Genomic DNA, 27,364 nt, shown 5'->3' with positions numbered 1-27,364 from the left:
CTCTATTAAGTGTAGGTTATAAGGTTTATAAAGGAAATTGACATTTATATCGTAATGTCACAGAGACAATATTATCAGGAAACAAGCTTTTCAGGGACGTAGAACATGACGTAATTACGCAAAGTGGGCGGGGCTTATGCCTTCTTCAAAGTTGTTAAGTTGTAGATAATGCTGTAGGTCGCAAGTGGACAAAAACTAAATAAGAAGAAATAACAATAAATATTTTCTGTTGCATTTTTGTGTTCTTATTACTGGAGTCTAAGATAAGACTACGTGTATGTCCTGCTTTAAAGTATAAATGTGTAGTTATGCAGCTATTTACAAAATTGATTTCATTGTTATTTAGACCCCAAAAAAACCCTTACTAGTCCTACTTCCAGTATTCAGGCACATTTAACATGTACAGACATCTAGATGTCTCTCTTCACTCCCTGTCTGGTAAATTATTACTATATGTGACTGTGGAAGACTGCAATTTATTTGATTAAGTGCTATTTTAGAAACTTCTAGCTGCCAGGTGACGGGTATAAACTGACAGGTATAAAGGGTGCTGTATGTATGCAACTCTAAGCACAATTAATCTTTTCTTTCCGTCTTTTTTTTTTTCAACAGACAGCACTGCAGGCGAGAGCCAGAGGAAGACCTCGTGTAATGGAGAGCTAAACGGCCTGCTGGGAACTGACCTTATTGGAGCAGGAGTTCGAAGTGCTATGATGGAACCAACGGCTCACAGCTCTGACAACATGAATATGGCAGATACTCAGACAATGTAAGCATTCTTTCTCGCACTCTTTTCGTTCACATTTGTAGCTCAGTGCATTCTTATTTACTTTAAAGAGCAACAACACCAGCGTACACTGCTGTGGTCACACTGGTCTTTGTCAGACTCTATCTGTTTCACTAGCCACTGGACACCGTGATGTAATCACAGGTGGAGCAACCATAGCAGAATGCTTTCTGGAATACTGCTTATTTGCCTGTAAAAAGAAACAAGCCTCATGCCAAGAAGTGAAACTTACTGTGGAAAACAAAGAATATGAAATTTTTAAAAAATGCCATAGGGGGACCAGAATGCTCACGCACAGCTTTTTATACTTTTTCTCCCTAATAAATTATGCTTCAAGATAAATAGATTAGTTGTTGTTAGTTTTTCTTTACACTGTTGGAATTTCCTCTGACTTCTCATCTATAACGCAAAACTTCCCATCCCTACCAAGTACTGTTAAACAATTATTTAAAGTAAGGCCTGATTTTTGCTTTTTTTCCCCACTAGTTAACTGATTAAGAAGTTGGAAGACCACATACAATTTGAATGAAATGAATGAATGAAATGAATGAATGAATGAATGAAAGCTTTTTTTGTCATTGTATATCTCTGTATACAACGAAATTAGGAGCACTGCCTCTGACTGGTGTTATAAAAAACAAACATATGACATTAGACAATAAATAGACTATAAAGTGAGTATAACATATAGTATAAAAGTATGTATGTATGTATGTATGTACATCACGTATACAGTATAAAGTATATACAGCAGGTGACTAAGTCATAATATTGCACATTGAAAATTCAGAACATTCTGAAAAGTGACCAATTGCACATTAGAGTACAGACACACAGAGTACAGACTGAAATGGAATAAGTGACCAGAGATAGTAATTGCACATTTACATTCTACATTTAGTGCATTGAGAGTTAGAGTCCTGATAAATAAAGTGACCAGTATTGCACACTGACATTCTACATATGATATAAACAGTGTAGACAAAAGTAGAGATTGTTGAAATAAGTCACTGTAGTTGGACACAGTGATCAGAGGTAGTTTATAGTGAGTTTATAGTCCTGATAGCATTTGGGGGAAAAAACTGTCCTGAAACTGAGTGGTCCTTGTTCTTAAGGATCTGTACCACCTTAAGAATTTGCAGTTAACTGTTTATGTCAGGGCATATGACTTAAGTCTAACATCAGCTTGCAACTTTTATTTGAGAAACATCTGTCCATTCGTCTCTAAATTTTTAATCTTCATGTTGAAGCTATATCTTCTTTGCCATTATGTTAGTTAACTGGCTAAGCTGAGTGAGACTCCTAAACAACCAATAAATATGTGAATTTGCAAAGGATTATTTTTCAAGCTTTATTTACAGTTATTTTATTTTGACCAAAATTGTGATTCTGCCGTGGAGCTGCGTGTTGAATGTTGTCCTAGGCAGTAAGTGCTGTGTGTGTTGTGTGACCACCCGCACTGATGGCTGTTAATTTTGAATGTGTGTGTCTGATTTACTCTGTAGTTCCCTGACTGGTGATGATGACTCTACCTGTATTCCCATAACTGCTAACAATGTGGTAATTGTCGCCAGTCGAGACTCTAGTATTGACAGTAAAGCTCGTGGGAGTAACAAGGTATGTTAGTCTGTTGTTACATGATGCATTAGATTGTAAATATATAGTAGAGTGTTTATACAGACATGTTTCTTTTACAGGTTAAAATCCAGCCAGTGGCAAAATATGATTGGGAGCACAAGTATTACTATGGCAACCTAATAGCAGTGTCTAATTCATACTTGGCATATGCCATTAGAGGTAAGTGTGCAAAAACTTTGAGTTTATGGCTGATTATTTCTTTGGTGCTTGAACTGTTGATTGAAACGGATGTAAATTCTTTTCAAATCAGCTGTTTGTGTTAATAGGCTGGGACTGAGGTAAAAATGTATGCTTTTTCTGATTTTCCAGTTTTATATAATGTATTGTTATAACAGTAACAATAATAAATTGTACCACAGAGATGATGTTGAAAACAAGTGGTGGTTTCACTTCGAGTGCACCCTCAAGAGACAGTGCTCAGATACAAATTATACTCCTTTGTTTTTGTTCACTGAAGCTGTATGGATAACAGTGAAGTATACAGTTGTTGCTGTGGACTCTGGTGGCATATTTTTTAAGCTAGTGACACTGCTGAACAGTAAGGATTGATGGGTTGGCAGGTTATGCACTGGCAGATTAAGCGAGACACTTTGCATCCACGTATGCATCCAAGTAACATGATTTTCAGCCATCACAAACACCTCAGTGTTGTGCAGTGCCGTGTGCAGTGGAGTAGCCTGCACAGTCACCTGATATTAATCCACCCTGATATTAAACTGAGCTGCTCTGAAAGAAGTTGCATAAAAGGTTTGAGAGTCTACTCAGCTCTACAAACCCTTATGAAGATACTCCTGATAGTATAGGCTTTATATATAAACTCCTTAGGATGTCTTTACACTACCCACTTATTCCTCAGAAAGTCAACATGGCACAATGAACCGGTAAGCGCAAGTGGAAACATAGTGTCGGAAGGAATAAAATAAGAATAAATCTTCCGAGTACTTCTCCAAAATGGGGAAATAAGACGCCATGCAATCAATATAACTGTTTGAATCATCAGTCTGCTTTAGGTAACGAATCAGCTTGATAAAGTGTTGTCACTTAAAGATAAAGCAAAGCATTTACATAAACTGCATGTGGAACCACAATAAAGTACAGGGTGTCCCAAAAGTCTCCATAGATCAGGGAAATTAACGCTTTTTAGCAAAATGCAAATTTATTTACATTTTATCGTCTACGTGATTGCCATTTCTAAACACACAGGGTCGACTCTCCCACTCATGATGAACTTGTGTTAACACATCTGGTGTTATGCATGTACAGTAATTGCATATCCACTGCAACCTTGCGACAGCTTCCCGATCCAGCCATGAGAATGATTACAATACATTCTTCTTTTGTCAAAGGCATTCTTAAAGTCTATCTGAAGAAATATATTATATGAACTAATTATGAAAAATCTTGGAAGACATTTTGCTAAAAAATAAGTGTTGATTATCCCTATGTATGGAGACTTTTGGGACACCCTGTAGTTTGCCATGGTGGTGAAATCCCTGCCGCAGCTATAACAGTATCATAAGATTACACCCTGACTCACACACCTAGTCTTGCAGTCGAAAACTTTCTATCTTTGTGTTACTTTGTGCTTGATATTTTACTTTATATGCAGTTTTATATCCAATGCTTCTTCTGCACTGATACCATGTATATATGTTATGTACATTGTTTAGTTAGTGAAACAACAGAATTTCTGAATTTTAAAAAAAAATGTTTTGTATTTTCCCAGAAAATATGTATTATATTAATAATATTGATTGATAATTGGATATTATTAGTAAAAAAATCTTCAAAAAAATGAAGATTTTATAAAATAAATGGTATTGTGGAAAATATAATTTTCCCATTTAAATGAAATGAATTGATCAACCAAGGCATATTTGGTATCTGATATTGGCTTGTGTCTTACATTGGATTTTTATTTTGTCTGTTTCTAGGTGCCAATAATCACTATATGATACGGGTCCTGAGGTTGGGCTCGTCAGAGCGCACGCTGCTGAAGGGTTTCACCGGGGCCGTCACAGACCTGGCCTTCGCTCATCTTGACTCCACCCTGCTGGGCTGCGTGGATGAAGCTGGCAACATGTTCATCTGGCAGCTTACCAGCCAAAACAGCAAAATACAGTATCTTCCTCTAGCAGCAGTAGTTATTTCTGGCCATCTGCAGCACAGACTAGATAAACTAGATGCAGTTGTTAAAACCCTTTGACTTTGCCTTTAATACCTTTCATAGAAGACATAGAAGTCAAGCCCGCAGCAGTCAGCCCGCAAATTATAGCCAGTGTACAGCAGTAACAGCGCAATATCAGAAGTGAGTGTGTATCAGGAAAAGTCCCGTTACTGTCTTGTTGCCCCTTAACTGTGTCTCTTAGAGATGAAGTGATCGTGCACATCCGGAGACCCGAAGACACACCGCTGAACTCCAGCCGAAGACTCATCTGGTGTCCTTTCATTCCTGAGGACAATGAGGAGAACCCAGAGGACGGCTGCCAGACACTGGCATTGCTGCATGAAGATAGAGTGAGCATCACATCCATTCATTCATTTTAATCTAAAATTCATTCTTTCTATTTTTGCACTGCCTCTTGACTAACTTTCTCTTCCTCTCTTCTGCTCTGCTCGTAGGCTGAGGTTTGGGACCTTGACATCCTGCGCTCTAGCAACACTACATGGCCTGTGGATGCTACAGAGATTAAAGAGGGATTCATCGCCATTAAAGGACACACAGCGGTAAGCCATAATCCGCTCATTAATGTCCTGCTCCCGTCACAGATCAGCTACCTGATGCTGGAATTGCAGGATATACACTAATGACCCTGAGTGACATGCGGCTCTAGCACACTGCTATGTAGATCTGTCACAATTATTACATAATTACCTAATTGCAATTATTTGAGGTGATCAGGGTTATTTGAGGTTAGTTTTCACATAAATATGCACAACCAGCCAAATGTTGGATACACATTATTGACTGAATATATATTTTCGTTGCAGTAGATATTTTGATAAAGGCTCATGGTTGAAATTAGTGTCTAGGACGAATATAAGTAGTTAATAAATTATAGTAAAAGGTTAATTTCCGTTTATACACACACACACACACACACAGGATATAAAAAGTCTACACCCCTCTGCTGAAAATGGCAGGTTTTTGTGATGTAAAAAAATGAAACCAAGGTAAATAATGTCAGAACCTTTTCTGCCTTTATTGAGAACTTGTAACCTAGAAATTAAAGTTAAAAACAAATAATCATTTTAGGGGGGAAAAAATGTAGAATAACCTGGTTGCATAAGTGTGCGCACCCCTAAACTAATACATAGTCGAAACACCTTTAGATTTTATCACAGCATTCAATCATTTTGAGTAAGAGTCAGTTTGGCACATCTTGACTTAGCAATATTCTGCTGTTCTTCCTTGCGAAAGCAAAATGCGAAAGCATTTTAAATCTGTCAAATTGGATGGGCATCTCCCATGTACAGCCCTCTTCAGGTCACCCCACAGATTTTCGATTGGGTTTAGATCTGGCCATTCAGAAACCTTGATCTTGTTTTGGTGAAGCTAAAACTGTGTGCTTTGGGCTGTTATCATTCTGAAAGGTGAAATTCCTCTTCACCTTAAGTGTTTTAGCAGAAGCCTTAAGCTTTTGTGCCAGAATTGACTGGTATTTGGAGCTATTCATTATTCCCTCCACCCAGATTAAAGCCCCAGTTCCAGCTGCACAAAAGCAGCCCCAAAGCATGATGCTGCCATCTCCATGCTTCAACCTGGGGATGGTTATCTTTTGATGATGTGCTGTGTGTTTTTTTTCTTTTCTTTTTTTTGCGCAAAGCATATCTTTTGTCGTAATGGCCAAAAAATTCAACTTTGCTCTCATCGGACCATAACATAACACAGGGCTTGGATGAGTTTTTGTTTGTTTATTTATCTCTTATTCTTTTAAATATCACTGCAAGACAATAAGTGATTTTACTGGCTGATTAATTAAATGAATGATTACTAAATTGAAAGTGCTTCAAAGAAGATGAGTGTTTGATTACAGCAAAAAGGAATGAAGCAGGGCCTACAATTTCTATTCTGGAGCCCTGTAACCTAGGCATTTATATAAAATATACATGCTGATGTTTATGATATTAATAATATTGTAAATATCTTTCTTGCAGGACAGTGATGGTGCAAATTACCGTATTGTATTTTTATTTGTTAAATGAATACAAGAGATCATTTGAGATGACTGTGATATGGATCCACCCAAGTTATTCTTGATATTTGAGATGACTGTGATATGGATCCACCCAGGTTACTGGTTAAAATTGGCAGCAGGGCTCAGAACACATGCAGTCAGGCATGAAGGGCTAATCTATAATCATAATCCAAAAACAAACAATGTAGAACCCTCACTAAACCAAAGTTTGGTTAAAAATGTTAAAAACTAGGCAGGAACCCAAAAACAAGATGAAGTAAACCATTTGAGTACTTCAATGCGATCATTTTAATGATGGGCAGTTCTTTGCAAATGGCAGTCTTCTCATACAAACTTATTTTTATTGCTCTTCTCATGGCCCTAATGCGAGCTTGGGTCAAGGAACAAACAATTAAATCACTTTTAAATTGCCTGCTTGATGTCCATAACTGCTCCGATAAAATGTTTACGGGAGTTGAATCAAAATGAGGGACACGGCAACATAGGACAGCACGTTAAGCAGCCATTTTGTAGGGGATTTTATTCTCATCATTTCGTTCCTGGTTTGTTGTTCCTATATTAATCATAAAACAGTAATTTTTGTGGTGAATGCTTTAGACTTGTCAAACCATGCAAAGGCTGATTGGAACATGTAACGATTAATAGTGAGTAATAAATTTTGCATGTAAAATGAGACATGCCATTAATTAAACATTAATAATTTCCTTTCTTGCTGATAACAGAAAAACCTAGTGTTCTTGAAATCAGAATTGGTGTTTCAGAGTTTGATGTATCTGTTTCTTCGTGTTATGGTCACCAATATGATCTATATCTAGGGGAAAAAAATACAAATTAATCATTTTGGGGATATTCCCATTTTAATTGTATAGTTACTTTTGTAGCATCACCACTGACAGCTGACCTTGGCTTAAACGCGTATGGTGTAACTCACACAGCACGCAGAATCTTATCCTCTACGATACCTGTCTTAAGGTCAATAGGTGTGGGTGAAGACACTGGTGAGGTCGCTAAGCTACTGTAAAGTTTGTTTAGATCCAGCAGGGGGTGTGGTGTATCACAAACGCTGTTGAATGTTGTGTAAATCAGTCAAGCACTAACACGCTCTAACACGCTGTCTCACTGACTTCCTGTTTCAAAAAGAAATATGTCAGCAGGCAAGATCAAATTGCTGCTCTCAAGCTGTTTCATGTGGACTTTAACATACATATCAGAAGAATGCTTTATTGCTCTGCTCTTGTACAGCGTATCAGCGAGGGAGCTCTGTCTCCAGACGGCACTGTCCTCGCCACAGCCAGTCATGATGGCTATGTCAAATTCTGGCAGATCTACATTGAAGGACAGGACCAACCAAGGTATCACTTTTAGTTCTCCAACCTTTTTGAACAGGATGATGTCTTGGCAGACAGGTTGCTTTAATTAGTTAATTGTGGTAGTAGTAGTGTTGTTCTGAATCTTTAAATCAGGAATGGCTTTATGTGTTTTCTTCGCTTGTAGTTTTCTCATGTCGCTTGTGTAAGTATAATTTTGATATGGTGGATTTCACCTGCAATTTTAAAGGATCAGTCTGTACTTCTCAGTCTTGTGTGATTCAAATAAATACATTTTGACCTGCAGGTGTCTTCATGAGTGGCAGCCTCATAACGGAAGGCCTCTCTCCTGCCTCCTGTTCTGCGACAACCATAAGAAGCAGGACCCAGAGTGAGTGACCATACGGTCCTTTCACCAGCAGGACCTGCAAATCCTGAATAAACTCTAATACTGAGAATTATTTTCCTGGTGGAATGTGGAAGCAGGGATTATGATGGTGATTAATGTTCAGATATTCGCAGTGTGTGTTCGCAATTGCTAACTTGTTCTCTTTTGTGATCTGTAGAGTGCCGTTCTGGAGATTCTTAATCACAGGAGCAGATCAGAACCAGGAACTGAAGATGTGGTGCACAGTATCATGGACCTGTCTACAGACTATTAAGTGCGTTCTTTTCTTATAACTCAAGTGTTTGATACAATACACTCGTATTTTAAACAAAATGCGTATATACCAATTGGATCAGGAAGTGCTAAAACGTTTCCTAGTCCTATTGCTGTACAAATTCATTTTTGCATCAGTTAATTACTTAAAATGCTTAAAAACATGTCTCTGATAATATGCAGGACTTATGCACAGTCATCATGGGAATTCATCTTGATAGTCAGGAATATTCTCACCTAGCACTGTTATTATGTTGTGTCTTACAGGTTTAGTCCTGACCCGGTAAATTCGAGTGTTCTGCCCAGTCTGAAAGCCAGTCTGGACCTGTCTGCTGAGTGCCTCATCCTAACAGATGTGCAGAGGAAGGTCTGACCTTGTCCGTTTCCATTATTCACGCACTTCTGCAAAAATGTTCACTTTGACATGACAGCTGACAAACAGCCTGAAACAACAAAGCGAATAAATCAAAATTAAATATTAATGTAAAAAGTGGAAATGATCCGTATGCACTATATGCATTTGTGATAAAAGCCCTCTTAATAATTGACATACAGGAATGTAAGTGAATGTTTTGAGTATTTGAGTGGCTCAATACTAGTTTGATTAGCGACCAGTTGTTTGGCTTAGATTATCTGTTCATTTAAATTTTACATTAGATTTAGGCTAGAATAAGGCATGACCTGAACCCAGATCAGCCCTCTGACAGTGTATGTTGTGCAGGTTCTGTATGTCATGGAGCTCCTCCAAGATCAGGAGAAGGGCCATGCCAGCTTTATGGCCGTCTCTGAGTTCTTGCTCACACACCCTGTTCTGAGCTTTGGTGTCCAGGATGTCAGCCGTGCTCGCCTGCGCCACACTGAAGTCCTCCCTCCAGACGAGGAGAGTGAAAGCATGACTACAGGTTAGCTCCTCTCATTTCTTGTTCTTGCTTTAAAATAATGTTAGTGCAGTTATTAACCAAATTAAATGAACTTATAATTATATTTATGTTTTGTTAGCATAAAAGCTTTTTGGATGAATGATTCCAGTTGGCAGTCAGTTTCTTTCAAGTCTTTTAAGTATAGTCTCTATAAAGAAAATCAACCCATAGTATTTGATGGTGCAGATTTTTTTTTATACATACTATATTAATAATAATTTTTTGTTCCTCACAGAGGGAAGCCAGGGACCTTTGGAGTCAAAATCAGGAATCCAGATCAAGCTTTATTGTGTGCATACAAAGTGAGCTGATTAGATTGCCCATTATTTCTGCAGAAATCCATGCAAATGATAACATTCAGCTCTGGGCCCTTGCATTCTGCTCAATATTTATTAGACTGTTCAGCCCAGAGCTTCGGCATGTATTCACGGATATTAATTGCCTACTGAGTTATGAAATGTTCACTGTATTCTGACTGGTTTCCATCCCACAGGTCCCTTCAGGATGTGCAGATCTGGTTCCAGCCCAACCAGGGTGCTGCTGCCTCCCTGTTTTTGCCTACATGCTCTGGCTCCCAGGACGGCTTTGGTATGACTGCAGATTAATATACACACGATTACTTTTCTCCTGAATCTAACCACTAATCTCTCTTCTAATACCTGAGCCGAGTGAAGCTTAGTTTCATGATTTTCTGCTCTGCATGTGTGTCTTTGTGCAAATGTGGGTGGCTACTATATGGGTCATTTGCTCAGATTTTTTGTTTATGTGCTCCAGGGTTTGCAGACCCTTTGACTGATTTGAGCATGGAGGTGTTGAGCTCAGATAAGGAATCTGGTGCAAGCGGTTCGCAGACTGACCTGTGTAAGATCCCCTCTCTCCCGGCTCCAGCTGACTTCCTGAGCCCCTCTGGCTCGACCATGCCCAAACTAATGACCCCGGATGCCTTCATGACACCCAGCGCATCTGTGAGCTTCTCATCCACTAGCCATAGGCCTTTTATTGAGTTATAGCCTAACATGCTCTTTCTGCTGAGATGTTCATGAAAATTGATTAAACATCTTCATTTTAGCTTAAATTTAATAACATTTTTGTTGATTGGACTTATAATTTCAATTGTCTGTGCTGTATGTGTTCCTCGTCAGGTCCCAGCTTCCCCTGGCAGCAGTGCTAGCAGTTTGACTATAGTAACGGCCATAAGCAGCTCAGACAGTGGTCCAAGGTTAGTCCCCAGGGTTACAGTCACCAAGGTTGCATCTATAATGCAATCTGTTTGAGATGTTTTATACAGTGCTAATTCAGTTTACACCACATGCATACATTTTGTGTTTATTTGCACAAGGGAGAAAGGCACCATAGACTGAGATGCTGCTCAGCTTGCAAAGTTGTAAGGTTGTAAGGTTGTGTACTGCCCTTGAGAGCACAACCAATCTGATTTGGTTATTTGAAAACCATCCAGAAGCTGATTGTTTGCATTTATTCAAACACCGTCCTCTAATTCACAAATATAATTCAGGCATCTAAAATATATTTTAAAAAATGAAACATCAGTGTGATATTAAATGCTTAAGACAACATGTGCTATGTGGTGTAGCCCATACAGTTGAGCTCAAAAGTTTACATACCCCTTTCAGAATCTGCAAAATGTTTATTATTGAATAAGAATAAGATATTTCACATAAAAGATATATAGTCCACAAGAGAAAATAATAGTTGAATTTATAAAAATGACCCCGTTCAAAAGTTTACATCCCCTTGATTCTTAATACTGTGTTGTTACCTGAATGATCCACAGCTGTGTTTTTTTGTTTAGTGATAGTTGTTCAAGAGTCCCTTGTTTGTCCTGAACAATTAAACTGCCTGCTGTTCTTCAGAAAAATCCTTCAGGTCCCACAAATTCTTTGGTTTTCCAGCATTTTTTGTGTATTTGAACCCTTTCCAACAATGACTGTATGATTTTGAGATCCATCTTTTCACACTGAGGACAACTGAGGGACTCATATGCAACTATTACAGAAGGTTCAAACGCACACTGATGCTCCAGAAGTAAAAAACATGCATTAAGAGCCGGGGGGTGAAAACCTTTGAACAGAATGGAGATGTGTACATTTTTCTTATTTTGCCTAAATATCATATTTTTTCATTTAGTACTGCCCTTCAGAGGCTACAGAAGATAGTTACATGTTTCCCAGAAGACAAAATAAGTTAAATTTACCCTGATCTTTAAATTTACCCTGATCTTCAAATTCAAAAACTATTATATTTTCTTGTGGACTATATGTAAACATCTTTTATGTGAAATATCTTATTCAGGTTAGCACTAAATAAACAATAACATGCATTTTGTATGATCCCTCTTATTTTGGTAAAATAATAAACATTTTGCAGATTCTGAAAGGGGGATGTAAACTTTTGACCTCAACTGTATATATTAGCAAGCTTTCTAACTAAATTTGAATAATTTATCTTACTCAAATAGGTTGCTAGTTAACTACCTTGCTTGCTCCTGCTTAGCTATCTTGATGTCTTACTAAACATTTTAACAGTAAGTTAGTCTGTATATATTACAACTAGTGAACTGCACCATGGAGGCTTTAGGTTAGCTAATATTTAAATGTCTGAGGAAAAAAAGTTCCTTTTAAAGGCCTGAAGTTTTGTGTTCATTCACCTTTTTTCAGAATAATTTTATTCACCATATACATTTACATGTATTAGGAATTTTTCTTGGTGTTTGGTCACAACAGAATATATTTAGTACAGTTTACAACATCACAGACAGCACAATACAATTACCATCCTAATATCCAAATATTGCAACATCAGCAGAAATTTGGTAGACTCAGTTTTCAAATTGTCTAATCAAAGTGGCCATGCTGTATAGCGTCAGTACACACTCTTACAGGCTGAGCAGCCTCAGCTGATATTTGTGTCATATTTCTCCTCTTATACTGTTTTAGCTATGTTAGCTCTGAGTTAATATTTAGCTCTGTGCCTGTGCTGCTGTTGCAGGGCTGCAGAGGACCTCACCCAGAGCCCTAAGCTGTGTACAGATGCAGCCAGCAGCAGCTTGAACCTCAGTGCCAGCGCTAGCAGCCCAAGAGCCAACTCTATCCTCATTTCAGGCCTGGGCGAGAATATCCAGGTACTTAATGCACTCATAACCAGTTACATAAACACCAGCTTCCTACACGCTACATGGAACTCATGGATAAGTCTTTTAATGGAACGATTGTACAGTAGTTCACAGATAGGCATAATTTTTATACTTAGTTTCATTGAGTTTATGTGTGCTTCACCAAATGAGAACTTCATCTCTAGAGCAAGGCTAGTAATTTGTCCACTCCTGTTAAAGATTTAAGTTTAATTAAAGTGTATGAGGAAATGTGATCCACAGTTTACTCAAAATGATGCAGGGAAACTCGTAATTCTATAAATGACTGTTGAATTTAGATTTGTCTTTGAATCTAAATGGGGCAACACACCTCCAACCTCCATTCCCCATTTGGCACCCTCCATCCTTGCCTCATGTTAGGGCTTCTCACATCCTCTAGTCCGTTCTTTCTTTTTCCTGCGTGAGGCCTCTCGGCTGTGTGAGGCGGCCTCCTACGCTCACGCTACACTTCCCCTTCCCCACCCGCTCTTTTATCTGCAGGTGCTGCCCTCTTCGAACCCCTCCATGTCTCTGGACCTCCAGGCCATGGAACCTGTGCTGCTGCCCCAGGCGTCCCCCACTAGAGCTCGCTCACCTGACGTAATCTCTTCAGCCTCCACGGCCATGTCGCAGGACATCATCCCTGAGATTGCCTCTGAGACATTGCCAAGGGGGTTGGCCGAGGCACGTGACCCCCTCCAGGGCCTTCAGGACAGCATGGCATCAGCAGCCTCAGCCCTGCACCTGCTTTCACCTCTGGAACTGAGTGGAGGAGCATCTGGAGACGGCGAGCAAAGGCTCAGCAGCACACCCTCATTGCTGGAGACGGCGCTGTCGCAGGAAAACGCTGTTAATGTGGTTGCATCATCTTGCTCCGAAAGTGGTGCCAGCCGCAGCTGGCCTGCAGCACCCGATATCACACGCGAGACAAGGAACAGCCTGCGAGATAACGGCCTGGGAGAATGGTGAGAAGGGCTCTGAAATACTGATCACAATCCAATACCAATATCACGATCACTATACCAACAACCATGTAAAAATTTTACTCACAATGATTTATGATGTGAATGTGCTCTAGCTCTAGAGAGGACTTGAAGGACATGCACATGTCATCCCCCTTCCACAGACGCACCTACCACCTAACACAGAATGACAGCCAGGATGCCAGTGCAGAGCAGAGGTATGCACCACAGCACACATTTTATTTACATTTACTTACATTTACTTACATTTTTTACATTATACATAATTATTAACCACAAATCTTGTGTGATTGTCCCCGCCCCCCCCCCCCCCCCCCCTTTTTTCCCCCCCAAAATGAGTAATCAGCTCTTGAAGGAAAATAAATTACCCGACTCTGAACCATGTGAATTAAATATTTCAGCTCAGATCATTTCATGATCATAATATAAATGTAAATGCAAAATAGATTCAGCCATTATAGAATTTGTTGAATTAAAACATCCTGTGTTTGCAATGATGGACAGCGATCATGACGATGAGGTGGCCAGTCTGGCATCATCTTCAGGAAACTGTGGCTCTCGAGCCTCTCACAGGCTGCCAGTGAAGGACTGGAAGACCTCACCTCGTGGCTCGCCCAAACTCAAGCGCAAAAGCAAGAAAGATGAGGGGTGAGCCATATGAACTCACATGTCTCCTTTATAAGAAAAGCATCATTGTGTCAAGTTGTAGTAGATGACTTGGAGTTGGAAAGTCTAGCTTCTTCTGGTTGTGTTAACTTCATCTTGTTTCTTTGCTAGTGATTGCTCACAGTCCAGGCATATGGATAATCAGGTAAGGTAACTGTTCCTGTGCATTACATAATATATACTTGAGGACTAGCAGTGGCTTCATATCGCATGCTCTAAATAATATCTACATGCTACACCTGACGGTGCTCATACTATTGGGGAAAGTAAACATTGCAAATGTGATTGCAAGATTGACCAATACAAGTCTGCCCAGTAAAGATTTGCTGCAGCAATGCTTTGTGTTCTTGTAATGGCAAAAAAGACCTCTAGCATAACTCACTTGCATGTTTCTCTGTTCTTACTGCAGATGAGCATGGAGGTACAGGAAGAGCTGCTATTGCTGCTTAGGAGCCAACAGAGGGAGCTGGATGAGCTGCGGCAGAGCCAGCAGGAGTTGTTGCAGAGGCTCACAGGCCACATGGATGCTGTCCAGAGCTCCATAATGGCCCACGTAGAGCACGTTCTGCTCACGCAGCAGGAACAGGGACGTATCCTTCCACTAGAGGGAGCATGTCAATGGGGTATTTGCTAAACAGTTTAGTGATAAAGACAAATCAGAATGTGAGTGAACCTGCTTGACAGAGTTTATGGCAGTACCTTGCATAAGTATTCCCCCCCCCCTTATAAATGTGTATATATATTTTTATTATTACTACACCCTGGAACTGAAGTGGATTTAATTGGGATTATATGTCATGAATCTACACACAGTAAACCATAATTTTGAAGTGAGCGGAAAAACAATATTGTTAAATTTTTTATATGTAAATCATTTGCGATTATTGTGATCGCATATGTATTCACCCCTATTGCTACAAAACCCGTAAATGAATTGTGGTGCAACCAGTTGCCCTCAGAACTCCATATTATTAGTTGAATGACACTAATGTGTGCACCTAAAGTGTCAAATGACCTTAATATAAATATACCTATTTCTGGAAGGCTTTAGACTGTTAGAGAACATACCAAAACAAATAGCATTACGAAGACCAAGGAGCTATCAAAACAATGGGCTAGGCCCCTTAGATTCCAGTCAAAGGAAACTGTAATTCTGCAGTGTACAGAGACGTCCTATATAACTGTGCTTCCAACTCTGTGGCAACAGTTTGGGGAAGGCCCATGTATGGATGTGATGATCAGGTGTTCACATACTTTTGGTCATAGTGTATCTTCAGTCTCAGTGTTTACAAAAAAGAATTTGTTTTATAATACTGATTTGTTTTCTGAAGAATTGATTCTGATTGATACAAAAATCGATGTAATGTTACTTAAGCAATATCAGACATGCCACTATGCTGGATATGTGCACAGCTGTGATTAATTTTCAGCTCTGTGGGTGAAAGTAGTGAGGTTATGACTCCATTAGCTAACAAAAATTATGTCAAGTAACGTATCATTTTCCAGCTGCAGGATACAGTGGCAGAAGTATGTCATGACTGGCCCCTGTGCACACTGCGTCGCTGGGTTCTATCCACCGTGTCTGAACAAATTAAATATAGTATTTGCATGCGCACGGTCCTCACCTTCACAATTTTGGAATCAGAAAATGTTGGTCAAAAGGTGACTCAGAGCATACATAATCACAGATGGTGTGCTTTTATTTCACAAACCAACCAGAATAGACCATAATCACTCCCCACAACATAAAAAAGCACAGAAATAAATCCGCAAGCTTTAACTAACAATTGAGGGTTGTTGTAGTAGTCTCCCAAACAGCAGCAGTGATGCACAATTTGGAAGACAAAGGATTGTTTTTTACAGATTAATGCCCATGAGCACAGAAACTAGTTATTGAATATGAGTGCTGTAAAAAAAAATTTTTTTACAAGGTAATAGACAACATTGCACTTAACCTTCCAATATTCATAATATAGCAGCCTTTGGTCTTCTTGTCTGCAATGTCAATGTAGAATTTGTTGTAATGAACAGCTACAATCAACAAAGCTATACAACGACCAGCAAGAATTCACCACTTTTAGCCAAAGCACAAACCAGTACACAGCAGTAAATAAATTACTCACAAAGGTAAAAATGAAGACATTTGTGCACACTATGCTATTTTGGTATAGGTGCCCTTGTTCACAGCTTTCAAAAGCACAGCCTTAGAGCATTACAAAGTAATTTTCCAAAGGTTATTCATTTAAGGGCCATCAAATGGGATTTCTATTTAGCAAAATTGAAAATAAGCTTATTTGTGCAATGGAATGCTTTTATCCATTCCAATGTTGTTATATTATATTGTTATATAATGTTTATTTGGGCTTCCTGTAGAGTTGTGACAATTACTTTTAAAAGTAATGATACCCATGGCTCCAAAGAACATGAATATTTTGCAATTTAATAAAAAAACAAATCAGAGGGGAAGGGATTGTATCGCTACAAACTCCAGATGAATGCCATGCAATGGAATATGGATAAAATTACTGTTATTGACAGTGTGGAAACTAATGAGTGGACTAATTTCTGGTTATGTGAACTCCTCTTACGTTTACTCATCTTTTCCTATGTGTTGTGTGGCTTGAATGACTTCTTTTGAGGAATTAAAAAAATTCACTCAAAAAAAAATCACTCAAAGTCCATATTTACAAATAAAACCAAAACGTCATCATAAAAGCGCAATAATCCCACTATATGAACTCGTGGGATACTGCTTTACTTCAAGCCTAAGGCGTCGGTTCACCTGTGGCTAATTTATGCAAATAATTCTTTCTAGACAATGTTAATAAATGATCCAGCATGTACGGATCTGCAGTTCTTTTAAATAAAAGATTCAGTCTGGTCTAAATTAATATAAAGGTTCTGTTGTTCTTGCCATGAGAATTCCTGAAGGTAAATTTTTTATGACACCAGTTAATGCCTCATTGATTTTCTGCACTGATTGGTGCTTGGACCTTGACTGGCTGCTGTGTGTCAGAAAGAACAATGGAGCGGGTGTTGGCAGAGGGACACGCACGTAACCAGCAGCTTCAGGAGCACATGGCACAGCAGCTGGCTCACACCTTGGGCACTACTGTCTCAAATCGCCTGGACAAAGTGCTGCGTGAGGAGATGAAGAAATCGGTTCCTCAGAGTAAGAGCCAATTATTAACCATCAAAATGCAAAAGTCTACACAGTTAAACAAGCATAACCTTTGATTCTATCTATGCTAATGTGTGCTGATTCAACATTTTTAATTTACATTTTAACATTTGTGGCAGTAGTTCTCAGTCCCAGCCATTCGCACCCTAGTTTGTGTTGAAAGCACTACTTCAGACATGTTGTTGGAAATGAAGGATGATCGTGATAGTGTTCCTTATTCCTTGTTCCTTGTGTTGCAGCCATAACGAAGAGTCTGGAACCCTTGACTGGACAGATGAGTAATGTTATTGCAGCCAAGCTTACTGCAGTGGAGGCCACGCTAAAGGAGAATGTCACCAAAGTTGTAAAGTCTAAGGTCAGTTGCTGAAATTCTCAGTGTGTTCTTGAACATTAGCAGGGATGGATGTCGAAAACCCTGCAGGAACCGTGGTTTTACGTGTGTAGAATTGCAATTTACTGTACTGTGAAAGCCACATCTATTTTATTTATTTATTCCAGTGAATTAACAACTATAATATGCACTATTATCTTCATGTATATTTTTTTTTATTTATTTTTTTGGGGGGGGCCAATAAGAGTTCCTACTCCACGTGGTTAAAACCTCACAATTTCACCCTTTTGCTCTGTGTTGTTTTTAAAATTATTTTTTAATTTATATATATTTTTGCAGAACACTACTGATGCCATCGGCCGAGCCGCAGCCGAAGCCATGCAGGGTCCTATCCAGGCAGCCTACAAAGACGCCTTCCAAAGCATTGTGCTCCCTGTGTTTGAGCGTGGATGCCAGTCCATGTTTCAGCAGATAAATGACAGCTTTAAACAGGGAACCAATGAGTGTAAGCATCACCAACACTAAACCCTTCCACTGAAAGACATCTCTAACACAGGAACACCTAGCACAGGGTTGTTGTTGTGTTGCTTTTTGTTTATTCAGGTAGTAAGACAAATGAAGACCTTTATGCATTTTGAGTAGCAGCTCCACATTTTAACATCAGAGAACGCTGCTATAAGTTATCACTCATAAATACACCAAGAGCGTCCCCTTTTTCCCCCCAATTAATACATCAGATGAGCCAATACACATGAATTTGGAATGACTGACAGTTGTCTAGAACAAGTGTTTTGAATGCTCCAGTGTTAACCCTCTGGAAGCCCCACCCCTTTGCACATTAATAATGTTTTTCCTGATGCTCTTTTCTCAAGTTAGTTTTGACACTCATCTGTCTTAGTTAAGATGTAGACGCTAGAAGAGTTTACATGACCCCCTGATTATTCCACTTTGGATTTGACAGGTCTGGAAATGTAATCAGTATATCAGGGAATCAAACTGATTGTGTCATGCATCTGAAATCCTCTGTTCAGAACATTATACAAGAGGTTTATTCTGTGTTTTTTTTTTTTTTTTTGTCCTATAAATGGAGCTAGTAGTGGCATTATAACCTCAGCAGATTGCAATGACCCAAGATGATATTACTAATCTCTCTTACTCCCAACAGACATTCAGCAGCTGGAGACGCATGTCAAAAACAGGAAGCAGCGTGAGCAAGATGCTCGAGACCCTGTAATTGGTCAGCTGCAGCAGATGATTGATTCATTGCAGACTTCCCAAGACCAGCTGGCCACCACAGTAGCAGCAAGTGTGCGCTCTGAGGTTCAGCACCAACTCCACATGATTGTGGGAAAGTAAGACAAATGATCACTCAGAAATCAACTCTCATTAAAATTCCAGTGAAGCGTATATCTTAGGAGTGCACTTTGAGATTTCTTCCCTTCTCATGAATATCTTGATTGACTTGATCCTTAAGGTGAAGCACACATACTTGTATGCAGACGTTTAAGCCCGGGTTTAATTTTTGCCAGTAAAGCCTGTTTGGCTTTCGCACAGTTTTGCCTTATGTAATATATCTGGGTTTGACGCACATGTTCAAATCCTCCCCTCTTAGTGTTTGTACTCTGGTGGCATTCAAACCAATCTGCAATAGTAGCTTGGTACTAATTTGCTTTAGTATTCAAATAGCACAGCTTTAAGTAATTACAGCATTAGCCTTATGAATAGTAAAGCAGGGATTCCATCTGGAGCCATTACAGAATGTAAATCAGTGTGATTTTTCTGCTGTAAATGCTAAACTTGCTTTATTCTGCCGAGAGCTCGCTCTCTGTCAAGGGCTGTCAGTTTGTATGTAATGTACTGAATTGATCGTGTTTAAACCAATGTTATTTGCATCAGTTAATCATTTTTGCTAAATGACTTTAGTCCTGGTTCACTCTGTGTTCTTTGTATTGTGAAGAAATTGGGCTTTCCTGTAGCGAACCCAGTTTTTTGTTTATACACTTTACATTGCTGCAGTGACTAGCATTGAATCATAGTGACAATACCAGTCAGTGTTGTCATTACCTGCTTAAAATATACCTGTAACAATTCTTTAATTTAACAGTTTAACTGATTTGTTCTACCCTCACTGGGTGTAACCATTGTTCACTGTTACTGTTTTACCATTATTCATCATGCTCTAATGTTCTTCAACCCAATACTGTGTGCTCTGCAGTCTGCAGGATTCGATCCTGAGCCAGGTGCAGCGCATTGTGAAGGGTGAGGTGAGCCAGGCCATGAAGGAGCAGCAGGCAGTTGTCACATCCAGCATCATGCAGGCCATGCGCTCAGCGGCCAGCACACCCGTCCCCACTGCCCACCTCGACTTCCAGGCGCAGCAGGCCAGCATCCTGCAGCTGCTGCAACAGGGCCAGCTCAACGAGGCTTTCCAGCAGGTCAGGGTTATGTCATGCACGTTCATACACACACACATACACTGATCAGCTGTAACATTAAAACCACCTGCCTAATATTGTGTAGGTCCCCCTTGTGCTGCCAAAACAGCTCTGACTTGTTGAGGCATGGACTCCACAAGACCTCTGAAGGTGTGCTGTGGTATCTGACACCAAGACGTTAGCAACAGATCATTTGAGTCCTGTAAATTGCGAGACGGGGCCTTCATGAATCGGGGTTGTTTGTTCAGCACATCCCACAGATGCTCGATTGGATTGAGATCTGGGGAATTTGGAAGCCAAGTCAACACCTTGAACTCTTTGCTGAGGAATGGTTTGAGGAACATGACAATTTTTGCAGTGTGGCAGGGTGCATTATCCTGCTGAAAGAGGCCACTGCTGTTGGGCAATACCATTGCCATGAAGGGGTGTACTTGGTCTGCAACAGTGTTTAGGTAGGTATGTGTCAAGATTCATCCACATGAGTGCCAGGACCCATGTTTCCCAGCAGAACATTGCCCAGAGCACCACACTGCCCAGCATGGGCACTCTGACCGGTCTGCAGCTACGCAGCCCCATACGCCACAAGCTGCAATGCACTGTGTGTTCTGACACCTTACTATTATAGCCACCACTAACTTTTTCAGCAGTTTGTGCTATAGTAGCTCTTCTGTGGGATCGGACCAGATGGGCTAGCCTTCACTCCCCATGTGCATCAGTGAGCCTTGGGCGCGCATGACCCTGTCGCCAGTTCACTGGTAGTCCTTCCTTGGACCATTTTTGGTAGGTACTAACCACTACATACCGGGAACATCCCAAAAGACCTGCTATTTTGGAGATGCTCTGACCCAGTCGTCTAGCCATCACAATTTGGCCCTTGTCAAAGTTGTTCAGATCCTTACACTTGCCCATTTTTTCCTGCTTCAGACACATCAGCTTCAAGAACTGACTGTTCACTTGCTGCCTAATACATCTCTTGACAGGTGCCACTGTAATGAGATAATCAAAGTTATTCTCTTCACGTGTCAGTGGTTTTAATTTTATGGCTGATCGATGTATATACGCGTCTGTGATACTCATTTTCTGTGTGGTTTTAGGGTTACTCGTGTCTGAACTGCATACATTTATTTATTTATTTATTTATTTTTCATTACATGAATGGAGTAATTATTAGTAAGGCTTTTCAGTTTAGTAATACTAATAAAACAATAACATTGTAATAATACATAAACAATAGTATTTTTGAGTACATGCTAGTGCTAATTCATAAAAACTAAAACAATGCCATAGGAAGATATTTTAAGTAGCACAGGTTGCCATTAGCTGTGTTAGTAACCAATAATGTTAGAATTTATGCCATTCATTTTTTTGTTTTCTTTGAAATACTACTTTAAAAAAAATTCTACTTGCTTTTCGCTATTTTTGCTTGCCATATTTGTCGGAGGCAGCTCCGTTTCGGCACAAGCTTCTTTTACTGTTCAGATTATAAACTTCCTCAGCAAATATACTGAATAATTATAAATATATGCCCTGTTGCAACACTATATCTCTGTTTTCACCTATTTTTACCCTTTGATTTAACCTAATTTATGTTGAATTTTTCTTTACGTTTTCACTTTTTATAGTTACTGTTGCATCTAAGATGCTATGCAGCTGCCATTAGGGGCTTCTCCTTTATGCACCTATGAACAAAGAACACAAACAGACAAACTCTGTTAATCATTAGTTCATTTCTGGGTTTTGTTCAGTCCTCTTAAGTTACATACAGAGTGCGCTTTAACTTCTTCTGGATGATGTTACAAATAAATGATATTTCTCCAGGCCTTATCTGCGGCTGATCTGAACCTGGTACTGTATGTGTGCGAGACAGTGGACTCTCAGCAGGTGTTTGGCCAGAGCCCCTGTCCCCTGCACCAGGCCGTGCTGCTCTCGCTCATCCAGCAGCTGTCCACCAACCTGGTTACACGCACCGACCTCAAGATCAGGTCAGTCTCTAAATGCAGTGCTAGTTCTTTTTCCTGCTAAACACACAGTCTGGTCAGTTATTCACAGGTGTTGCGACACATGAATTTCTGAAATTGTGCACACCCTGCCAGGGAGAAACATCAATTTAATGGGCGTCTCAAAAACTCTGTAAGCTTGGATATGAGAGGCCAAAGTAAGCCTTCCCATTTAATGGTGATTATAACCATATCTGATGAGATAAAGCAGTAGTTTTCCCCTCTGCCTGGCAGTTTCATCTGGCAACGACCTTGAACTGAGCGCCACTTGGCTGTGTTGAGCTGTTCTGAGTTGTATGTGTCTAAGTTCATTAATGCTCTCTCCAGGCAAGCCTGGGCTAGATATATGTGCGAAGGGAGAACGACCGGCCTCACTCTAGCCATAGCCTAATGTTCCACTCACGCACTGCCAAGTCCCTTTATTGCTCTTAAAAAGCTGTGATCGCTAAGGCCAGTTTTACTCACAAATGCTGCTGTGTGATATTGTCCATATGGTCATGCATTACATTTTGCATTACTTTGCAACACTTTCTAACGTGTATGCATAGGAGGGCAGTATTGCAATCTCAGTAGATATACAGTGGGGTCCAAAAGTTACATTACAAATTATATGACTGACAACAACTTGAGTGAAAAGTAGAATCTTTGCAATATTTCATGAATTTCATAGTTTCAGTATGTCCCCTTTTTGCTTTAATGACAGTGTTCACTCAAGCTGACATGGACTCCACAAGTTTGTGCAAAACCTTATGATCCATTTTAGATCAAACCTATTGGAGCATCGTCTGAACACTTGCTTCAATAGATGAGATTAGGCATGAGGAAGATCTGACCTTTTGTACAGAGCAGTTAACATGGTCAATATCACAAATTTGCTTACATTTAAATAGGAACCTAGAAATAGTGCAGAATCTTGAGTATTAAATATGCAAGACTTTGAACATGTACTTCCTTTGTTTTAAATATTTCAAAATTCTAAATCCTTCTGTTTAATTCCAATTTTAAATGGAAAAAAAAATCCCAGCTTTTCAATGTGGTCTCAGACTTTTGGATCCCGCTTTAGATATTCAGGAGTCAATGTGGTTACGAGTTAAATATTACATATGTGTTTAAAATAGAGTGTCTAGTTTTTTGTGGTTGAAAATGAAAGAAAAAGCATCAGTTTAGTCTGTTGAGTGAGAGAACTCATGATAACCTGTTAGTGAATAGCAGACTCTGTTAAGAGTGAGTCATTTGGAACATTAGCTTGCCCCAGTGTGTATATTTATCTGGCTTGTGTCTAATGTGTTTGGCAGAACAAAATGCACAAAATACATAATACAGTGCACAGATGACGAACAATGATAAAAATACTCACATCAGAAGCCCTAGACACGTGTTTTTTGTGTGTTTGTTTGCTTGAGCTGACTATAGTTACCCGGCTAGTTACCTCTCGGCCTTGAAGATGCATGGACCGAGACTTTTGTCACAAAATGTTCTCCTGTAAGTAGCATTTATACTATAAGTTATTTAATTACATCACCTCCTGCATAAGAGAGAACCACCAAACATCATTTCCACAACAGGAGGGACTAAAACATTTAAGCCTGAACATTGCTTTTGGGTACACAGCAGCCGGGATTTTAACACACTGCAGCAGGTTGTGCAGATGCAATGAGAACAGTCTGATACAGAGCCTCTGAACTTGGCCATCTGGAAAAGGGCATGCCATTCAACACTGGGAACACCTGGCATTTTTTAAATCTTTGCTTTAATGTTAATTAGCGCTTGTCAGGTAATTCATATGACTTCTGAATAACATGCAGTGAAAGGGTGGAGCCACTGTTGCACCCACTGTAGCTTTTAAGGCAGATGGTGATTTTTTTTTTTCCCATTCAGACAGCTGGCATTTTTACTAATCCTTCAACGGGTTTTATCAAACGCTGCTTGTCTGGGGAGAGGAGAAAATAAGTTTTGTCCCATATTGGCTTTTACAAAGCAGTAAGTTGTATAAGTACAACAGTTAAAGGCTGGATTCGGTGCGAAGGCAGCTGCAGTGTCTGTGTGTGTGTGCGCGCGTGTGTATATGTGAGAGAGAGAATAAGGGCATATCAAAGATCACTGCTTTACTAATTCAATATTAATTGCTGGAGTGCATTCTCAGGGCCTCTCCAGTGTAATGCGATTAGGCTTCAAAGCACTCTAATAACGATCTGAAAAGCAGAGATTAAAGCAACTCTAAGAGGAAAAAAAAAACATGCTGTAAATCATTGGACATTCACAGTATACTTTCAGTTTGAATTACAGTGAATTTAAAGACAACCTGAAATCAAAACTGACCTTTTTTTTTTTTTTTTTTTTTTTTTTTTTTTTTAAACTTGTTTTGTTTTTTGTCCCTCCTCATATTGTTGATGATCAGTAACATCAGTAGCAATCTTCTAGAAGACAAAATTCTTGTTTGCTGAAATCTTCTATCCTCATGTAATGACTTTTGTCTTCATAGTCCAAGGCAAAGGCTGTCTGCACACTGAATGAAAACCAGACCACAAAGGTCTGCGGAAAGCCTTTGCCTTTGATTTTGAAAACTTTCTTGCTTCACACACGTGAGGATATATTTCTCATTTGAGTGCAACTATTCCTCTTCCTTATATGACTTTTGTTTTCTAAATGTTTATTTTTACTGAGCTGTTTCACCTGGAGTGAAAAATGGAAGCAAAGAATGTTGCATTCATGCTATGTTTAAAATGTATCTTGAAGTGCTTCCCAGCACGGACAGGTATGTGTGTTTTTATATCTTGATGGGGACCGAATATCCTATATATATATATATATATATTATGCAGGAGGTGATGTAATTAAATAACTTATAGTATAAATGCTACTTATATATATATATATATATATATATATGAAATGTAGGATTATAAGAATATCTGACAAATTTGACCTTGTGGGGAAAACTGCTCATTTCCCCATGAGGAAAACTGCTTTTTTTAAATAACCAAAACTCCAGCTTTTATTTAAAAAATTAAAAGGGCCAAAAGGTTTTCTTTTGGTTACAGTGGTTAAGGTGCATTAATAATTAAGGTCCTCACAAAGATAGTAGGATGTGTGTGTGTGTGTGTGTGTGTGTGTGTGTGTGTGTGTGTGTGGAGGGCAATGATGCTGTTTCTGATATAACTGGGCCTCTTCCTCTCTCTGCATGTGCAGCTATCTGGAGGATGCGGTGATGAACCTAGATCATGGTGACCCAGTCACCAGGGACCACATGAGTGCCGTGCTGTCACAAGTGCGTCAGAAGCTGTTCCAGTTCCTGCAGCAGGACCCTCACAGCTCCCTGAGCAAGCGTGCCCGCCGCCTCCTGATGATGCTGCAGGGTCTTGTTAACCACTAACACACTCCCTCTCCGCCCTCCACTTGCCCATCTGCAGTCTTATCGACTTTCACGCACTCCCACCCTGCCCCCCACCTCCCTTGCCTTGCCTGTACAGCTCACTATGCTTTGCTCAGTAGCACAAATGATCCTCAGTGGGTTGCATGATGGGAGTTGTAGTCCAGACAGAGACACTGTAATTTGCTTTATGAGAGCACTACATTTCCCATCAAGCCCTCTGAGATATAGTAGATATAGTATGTGACATTCTTGAGCCATTTTTGCTGTTTGGTCTTTTATTGTTTCTAATAATAAGGAAGTAGTTTGGACTGCTTCATGCTGAGACAAAGGATTTTTTTTGTGCTATCATTCTTGCGATGCGAAACTCAGCCCTTGATTTTGTGTTAAAGAACTTGTTTCTGTAATCAGTAAATAATTATACCTTTCGGGAGAAGCTACAACATCTGAATATACCCCACATTGAGCTGCTGGACTCATGAAACATACACATCATGCATCTGATTAGACTACAAATGGTGAAAGTTCACATTCATCACATTAAAGGACTTTATATGCCAAAAAGGAGTGCTTAGTTTGGTTTATGTAAAAGCTCTCAGTTGTTACACTGAGAGTTGGTTGACTTTATAAAAGTGTAGTGCTCCTGTTAGGTCTCCAGGGGCAGGAATTTATATGGCTTCCATCTGCATTTATATCTGTCTGTTTATTTGCTTGTCTTTTTTTTTCTCCCCAGCCCTGTTGAGAAGCACTGTTTCCCTTGCTTCTATCCCAGATTTATTTCTGCCAACCTTTGCTTTTACTTTTTCAATGTTGTTGGGCAAACTGGCTGAAACCAGAAGCTTGGTTTAGTTCTGCTCAGTTTGAAACAAAACAGAAAAAATATTTATGATAAAACTGAAAAAAAGGCAAAAATGCAGTGTGATGGTATTCAGGAATTTATTTGGTCATGTTCTCATCAGAGCAAGGACACATTTACAGAAAGTGCCTTATTAGACATGAGTAATCTGCTTCTGGATCCCCACCAGATGGGCCGTATAGCTTTTTGTGTGAGCTGAATGTCCGCTCCTTAAACATTTATCTTTTTTGCTATTGGGGAGGGATAGAAATGCATCTGGGCAGCCAGATGGTTTCCTGAATTATTTTTGTTAAAAGATTTGGTAGTAGTTGGGTTTTCCCCCAATCTGAAAAATATTTTATGTGACCGATGTGTAAAAAAAAAAAAAAAAACATTCTAATTAGATGACTATTGTTGGGGCACATTTATGACCACACAGCAGACTGCAGACTTTTCACTTTTGATTTGCATGTAACAGCTTTTTTCTTTTCTTTTTTTTTTTTTTTAAATTTCCCATTCAGGTCCTTCATTATTGATACTTGTACTGTTTAAGTGCTTAAATCACCATAGTTAACTGCTGTTATATTACTAAAACACACAAGCATTGGGGAGTAACTAATAGGGATATGCTAAGCTGAGAATGCTTGCATGCTGCTGAGAAAAGCTGCGTGTATATTCAGTATAAGATACCTGTTTCCGCAAGCTTGTCAATTCCCATTAGTGTTGGGTGTCAGATATGCCAGCACCCAAAGACCTGCTTATCTCATTTTATCCCTCCCCTTAAATTCATTCATATGTGTATCTCTTTCACCTTTCATTTCTTAAACAGGTGCTCTGTGGTTGAGTAGTTTGTTTCTGTGCAAGTTTTCAGCTAAACCTAAAACTAACCTTCATCTTGTACCACAG

At 39.5% G+C, this 27,364-nt stretch overlaps 1 protein-coding gene across 1 annotated transcript in view; it reads left to right on the top strand.

The window, feature by feature from the left end:
• Window positions 1-26,899, top strand: part of edc4 (enhancer of mRNA decapping 4) — a 28,010-nt gene extending 1,111 nt beyond the window's left edge. Inside the window, exons 2-29 of the mRNA XM_026927338.3 lie at window positions 613-769; window positions 2,293-2,404; window positions 2,485-2,584; window positions 4,360-4,546; window positions 4,795-4,942; window positions 5,048-5,152; window positions 7,867-7,976; window positions 8,239-8,322; window positions 8,498-8,593; window positions 8,860-8,959; window positions 9,314-9,494; window positions 9,748-9,814; window positions 10,006-10,100; window positions 10,287-10,477; window positions 10,655-10,731; window positions 12,519-12,651; window positions 13,162-13,625; window positions 13,739-13,840; window positions 14,148-14,291; window positions 14,421-14,454; window positions 14,719-14,899; window positions 17,326-17,481; window positions 17,730-17,845; window positions 18,161-18,326; window positions 18,987-19,173; window positions 20,037-20,256; window positions 22,075-22,238; window positions 25,443-26,899. Coding sequence (XP_026783139.1) covers window positions 613-769; window positions 2,293-2,404; window positions 2,485-2,584; window positions 4,360-4,546; window positions 4,795-4,942; window positions 5,048-5,152; window positions 7,867-7,976; window positions 8,239-8,322; window positions 8,498-8,593; window positions 8,860-8,959; window positions 9,314-9,494; window positions 9,748-9,814; window positions 10,006-10,100; window positions 10,287-10,477; window positions 10,655-10,731; window positions 12,519-12,651; window positions 13,162-13,625; window positions 13,739-13,840; window positions 14,148-14,291; window positions 14,421-14,454; window positions 14,719-14,899; window positions 17,326-17,481; window positions 17,730-17,845; window positions 18,161-18,326; window positions 18,987-19,173; window positions 20,037-20,256; window positions 22,075-22,238; window positions 25,443-25,626 — 4,061 coding nt within the window. The 3' untranslated portion in view covers window positions 25,627-26,899. The remainder of the gene's footprint in view (window positions 1-612; window positions 770-2,292; window positions 2,405-2,484; window positions 2,585-4,359; window positions 4,547-4,794; window positions 4,943-5,047; window positions 5,153-7,866; window positions 7,977-8,238; window positions 8,323-8,497; window positions 8,594-8,859; window positions 8,960-9,313; window positions 9,495-9,747; window positions 9,815-10,005; window positions 10,101-10,286; window positions 10,478-10,654; window positions 10,732-12,518; window positions 12,652-13,161; window positions 13,626-13,738; window positions 13,841-14,147; window positions 14,292-14,420; window positions 14,455-14,718; window positions 14,900-17,325; window positions 17,482-17,729; window positions 17,846-18,160; window positions 18,327-18,986; window positions 19,174-20,036; window positions 20,257-22,074; window positions 22,239-25,442) is intronic.
• Window positions 26,900-27,364: the final 465 nt, after the last annotated feature.

This window comes from Pangasianodon hypophthalmus, chromosome 6 (genome assembly GCF_027358585.1).
Source record: "Pangasianodon hypophthalmus isolate fPanHyp1 chromosome 6, fPanHyp1.pri, whole genome shotgun sequence".
Lineage (NCBI taxonomy): Eukaryota > Metazoa > Chordata > Actinopteri > Siluriformes > Pangasiidae > Pangasianodon > Pangasianodon hypophthalmus.
Note: the sequence above shows the minus strand (reverse complement) of the source record. Positions and strands in the feature narration are given on the sequence as shown.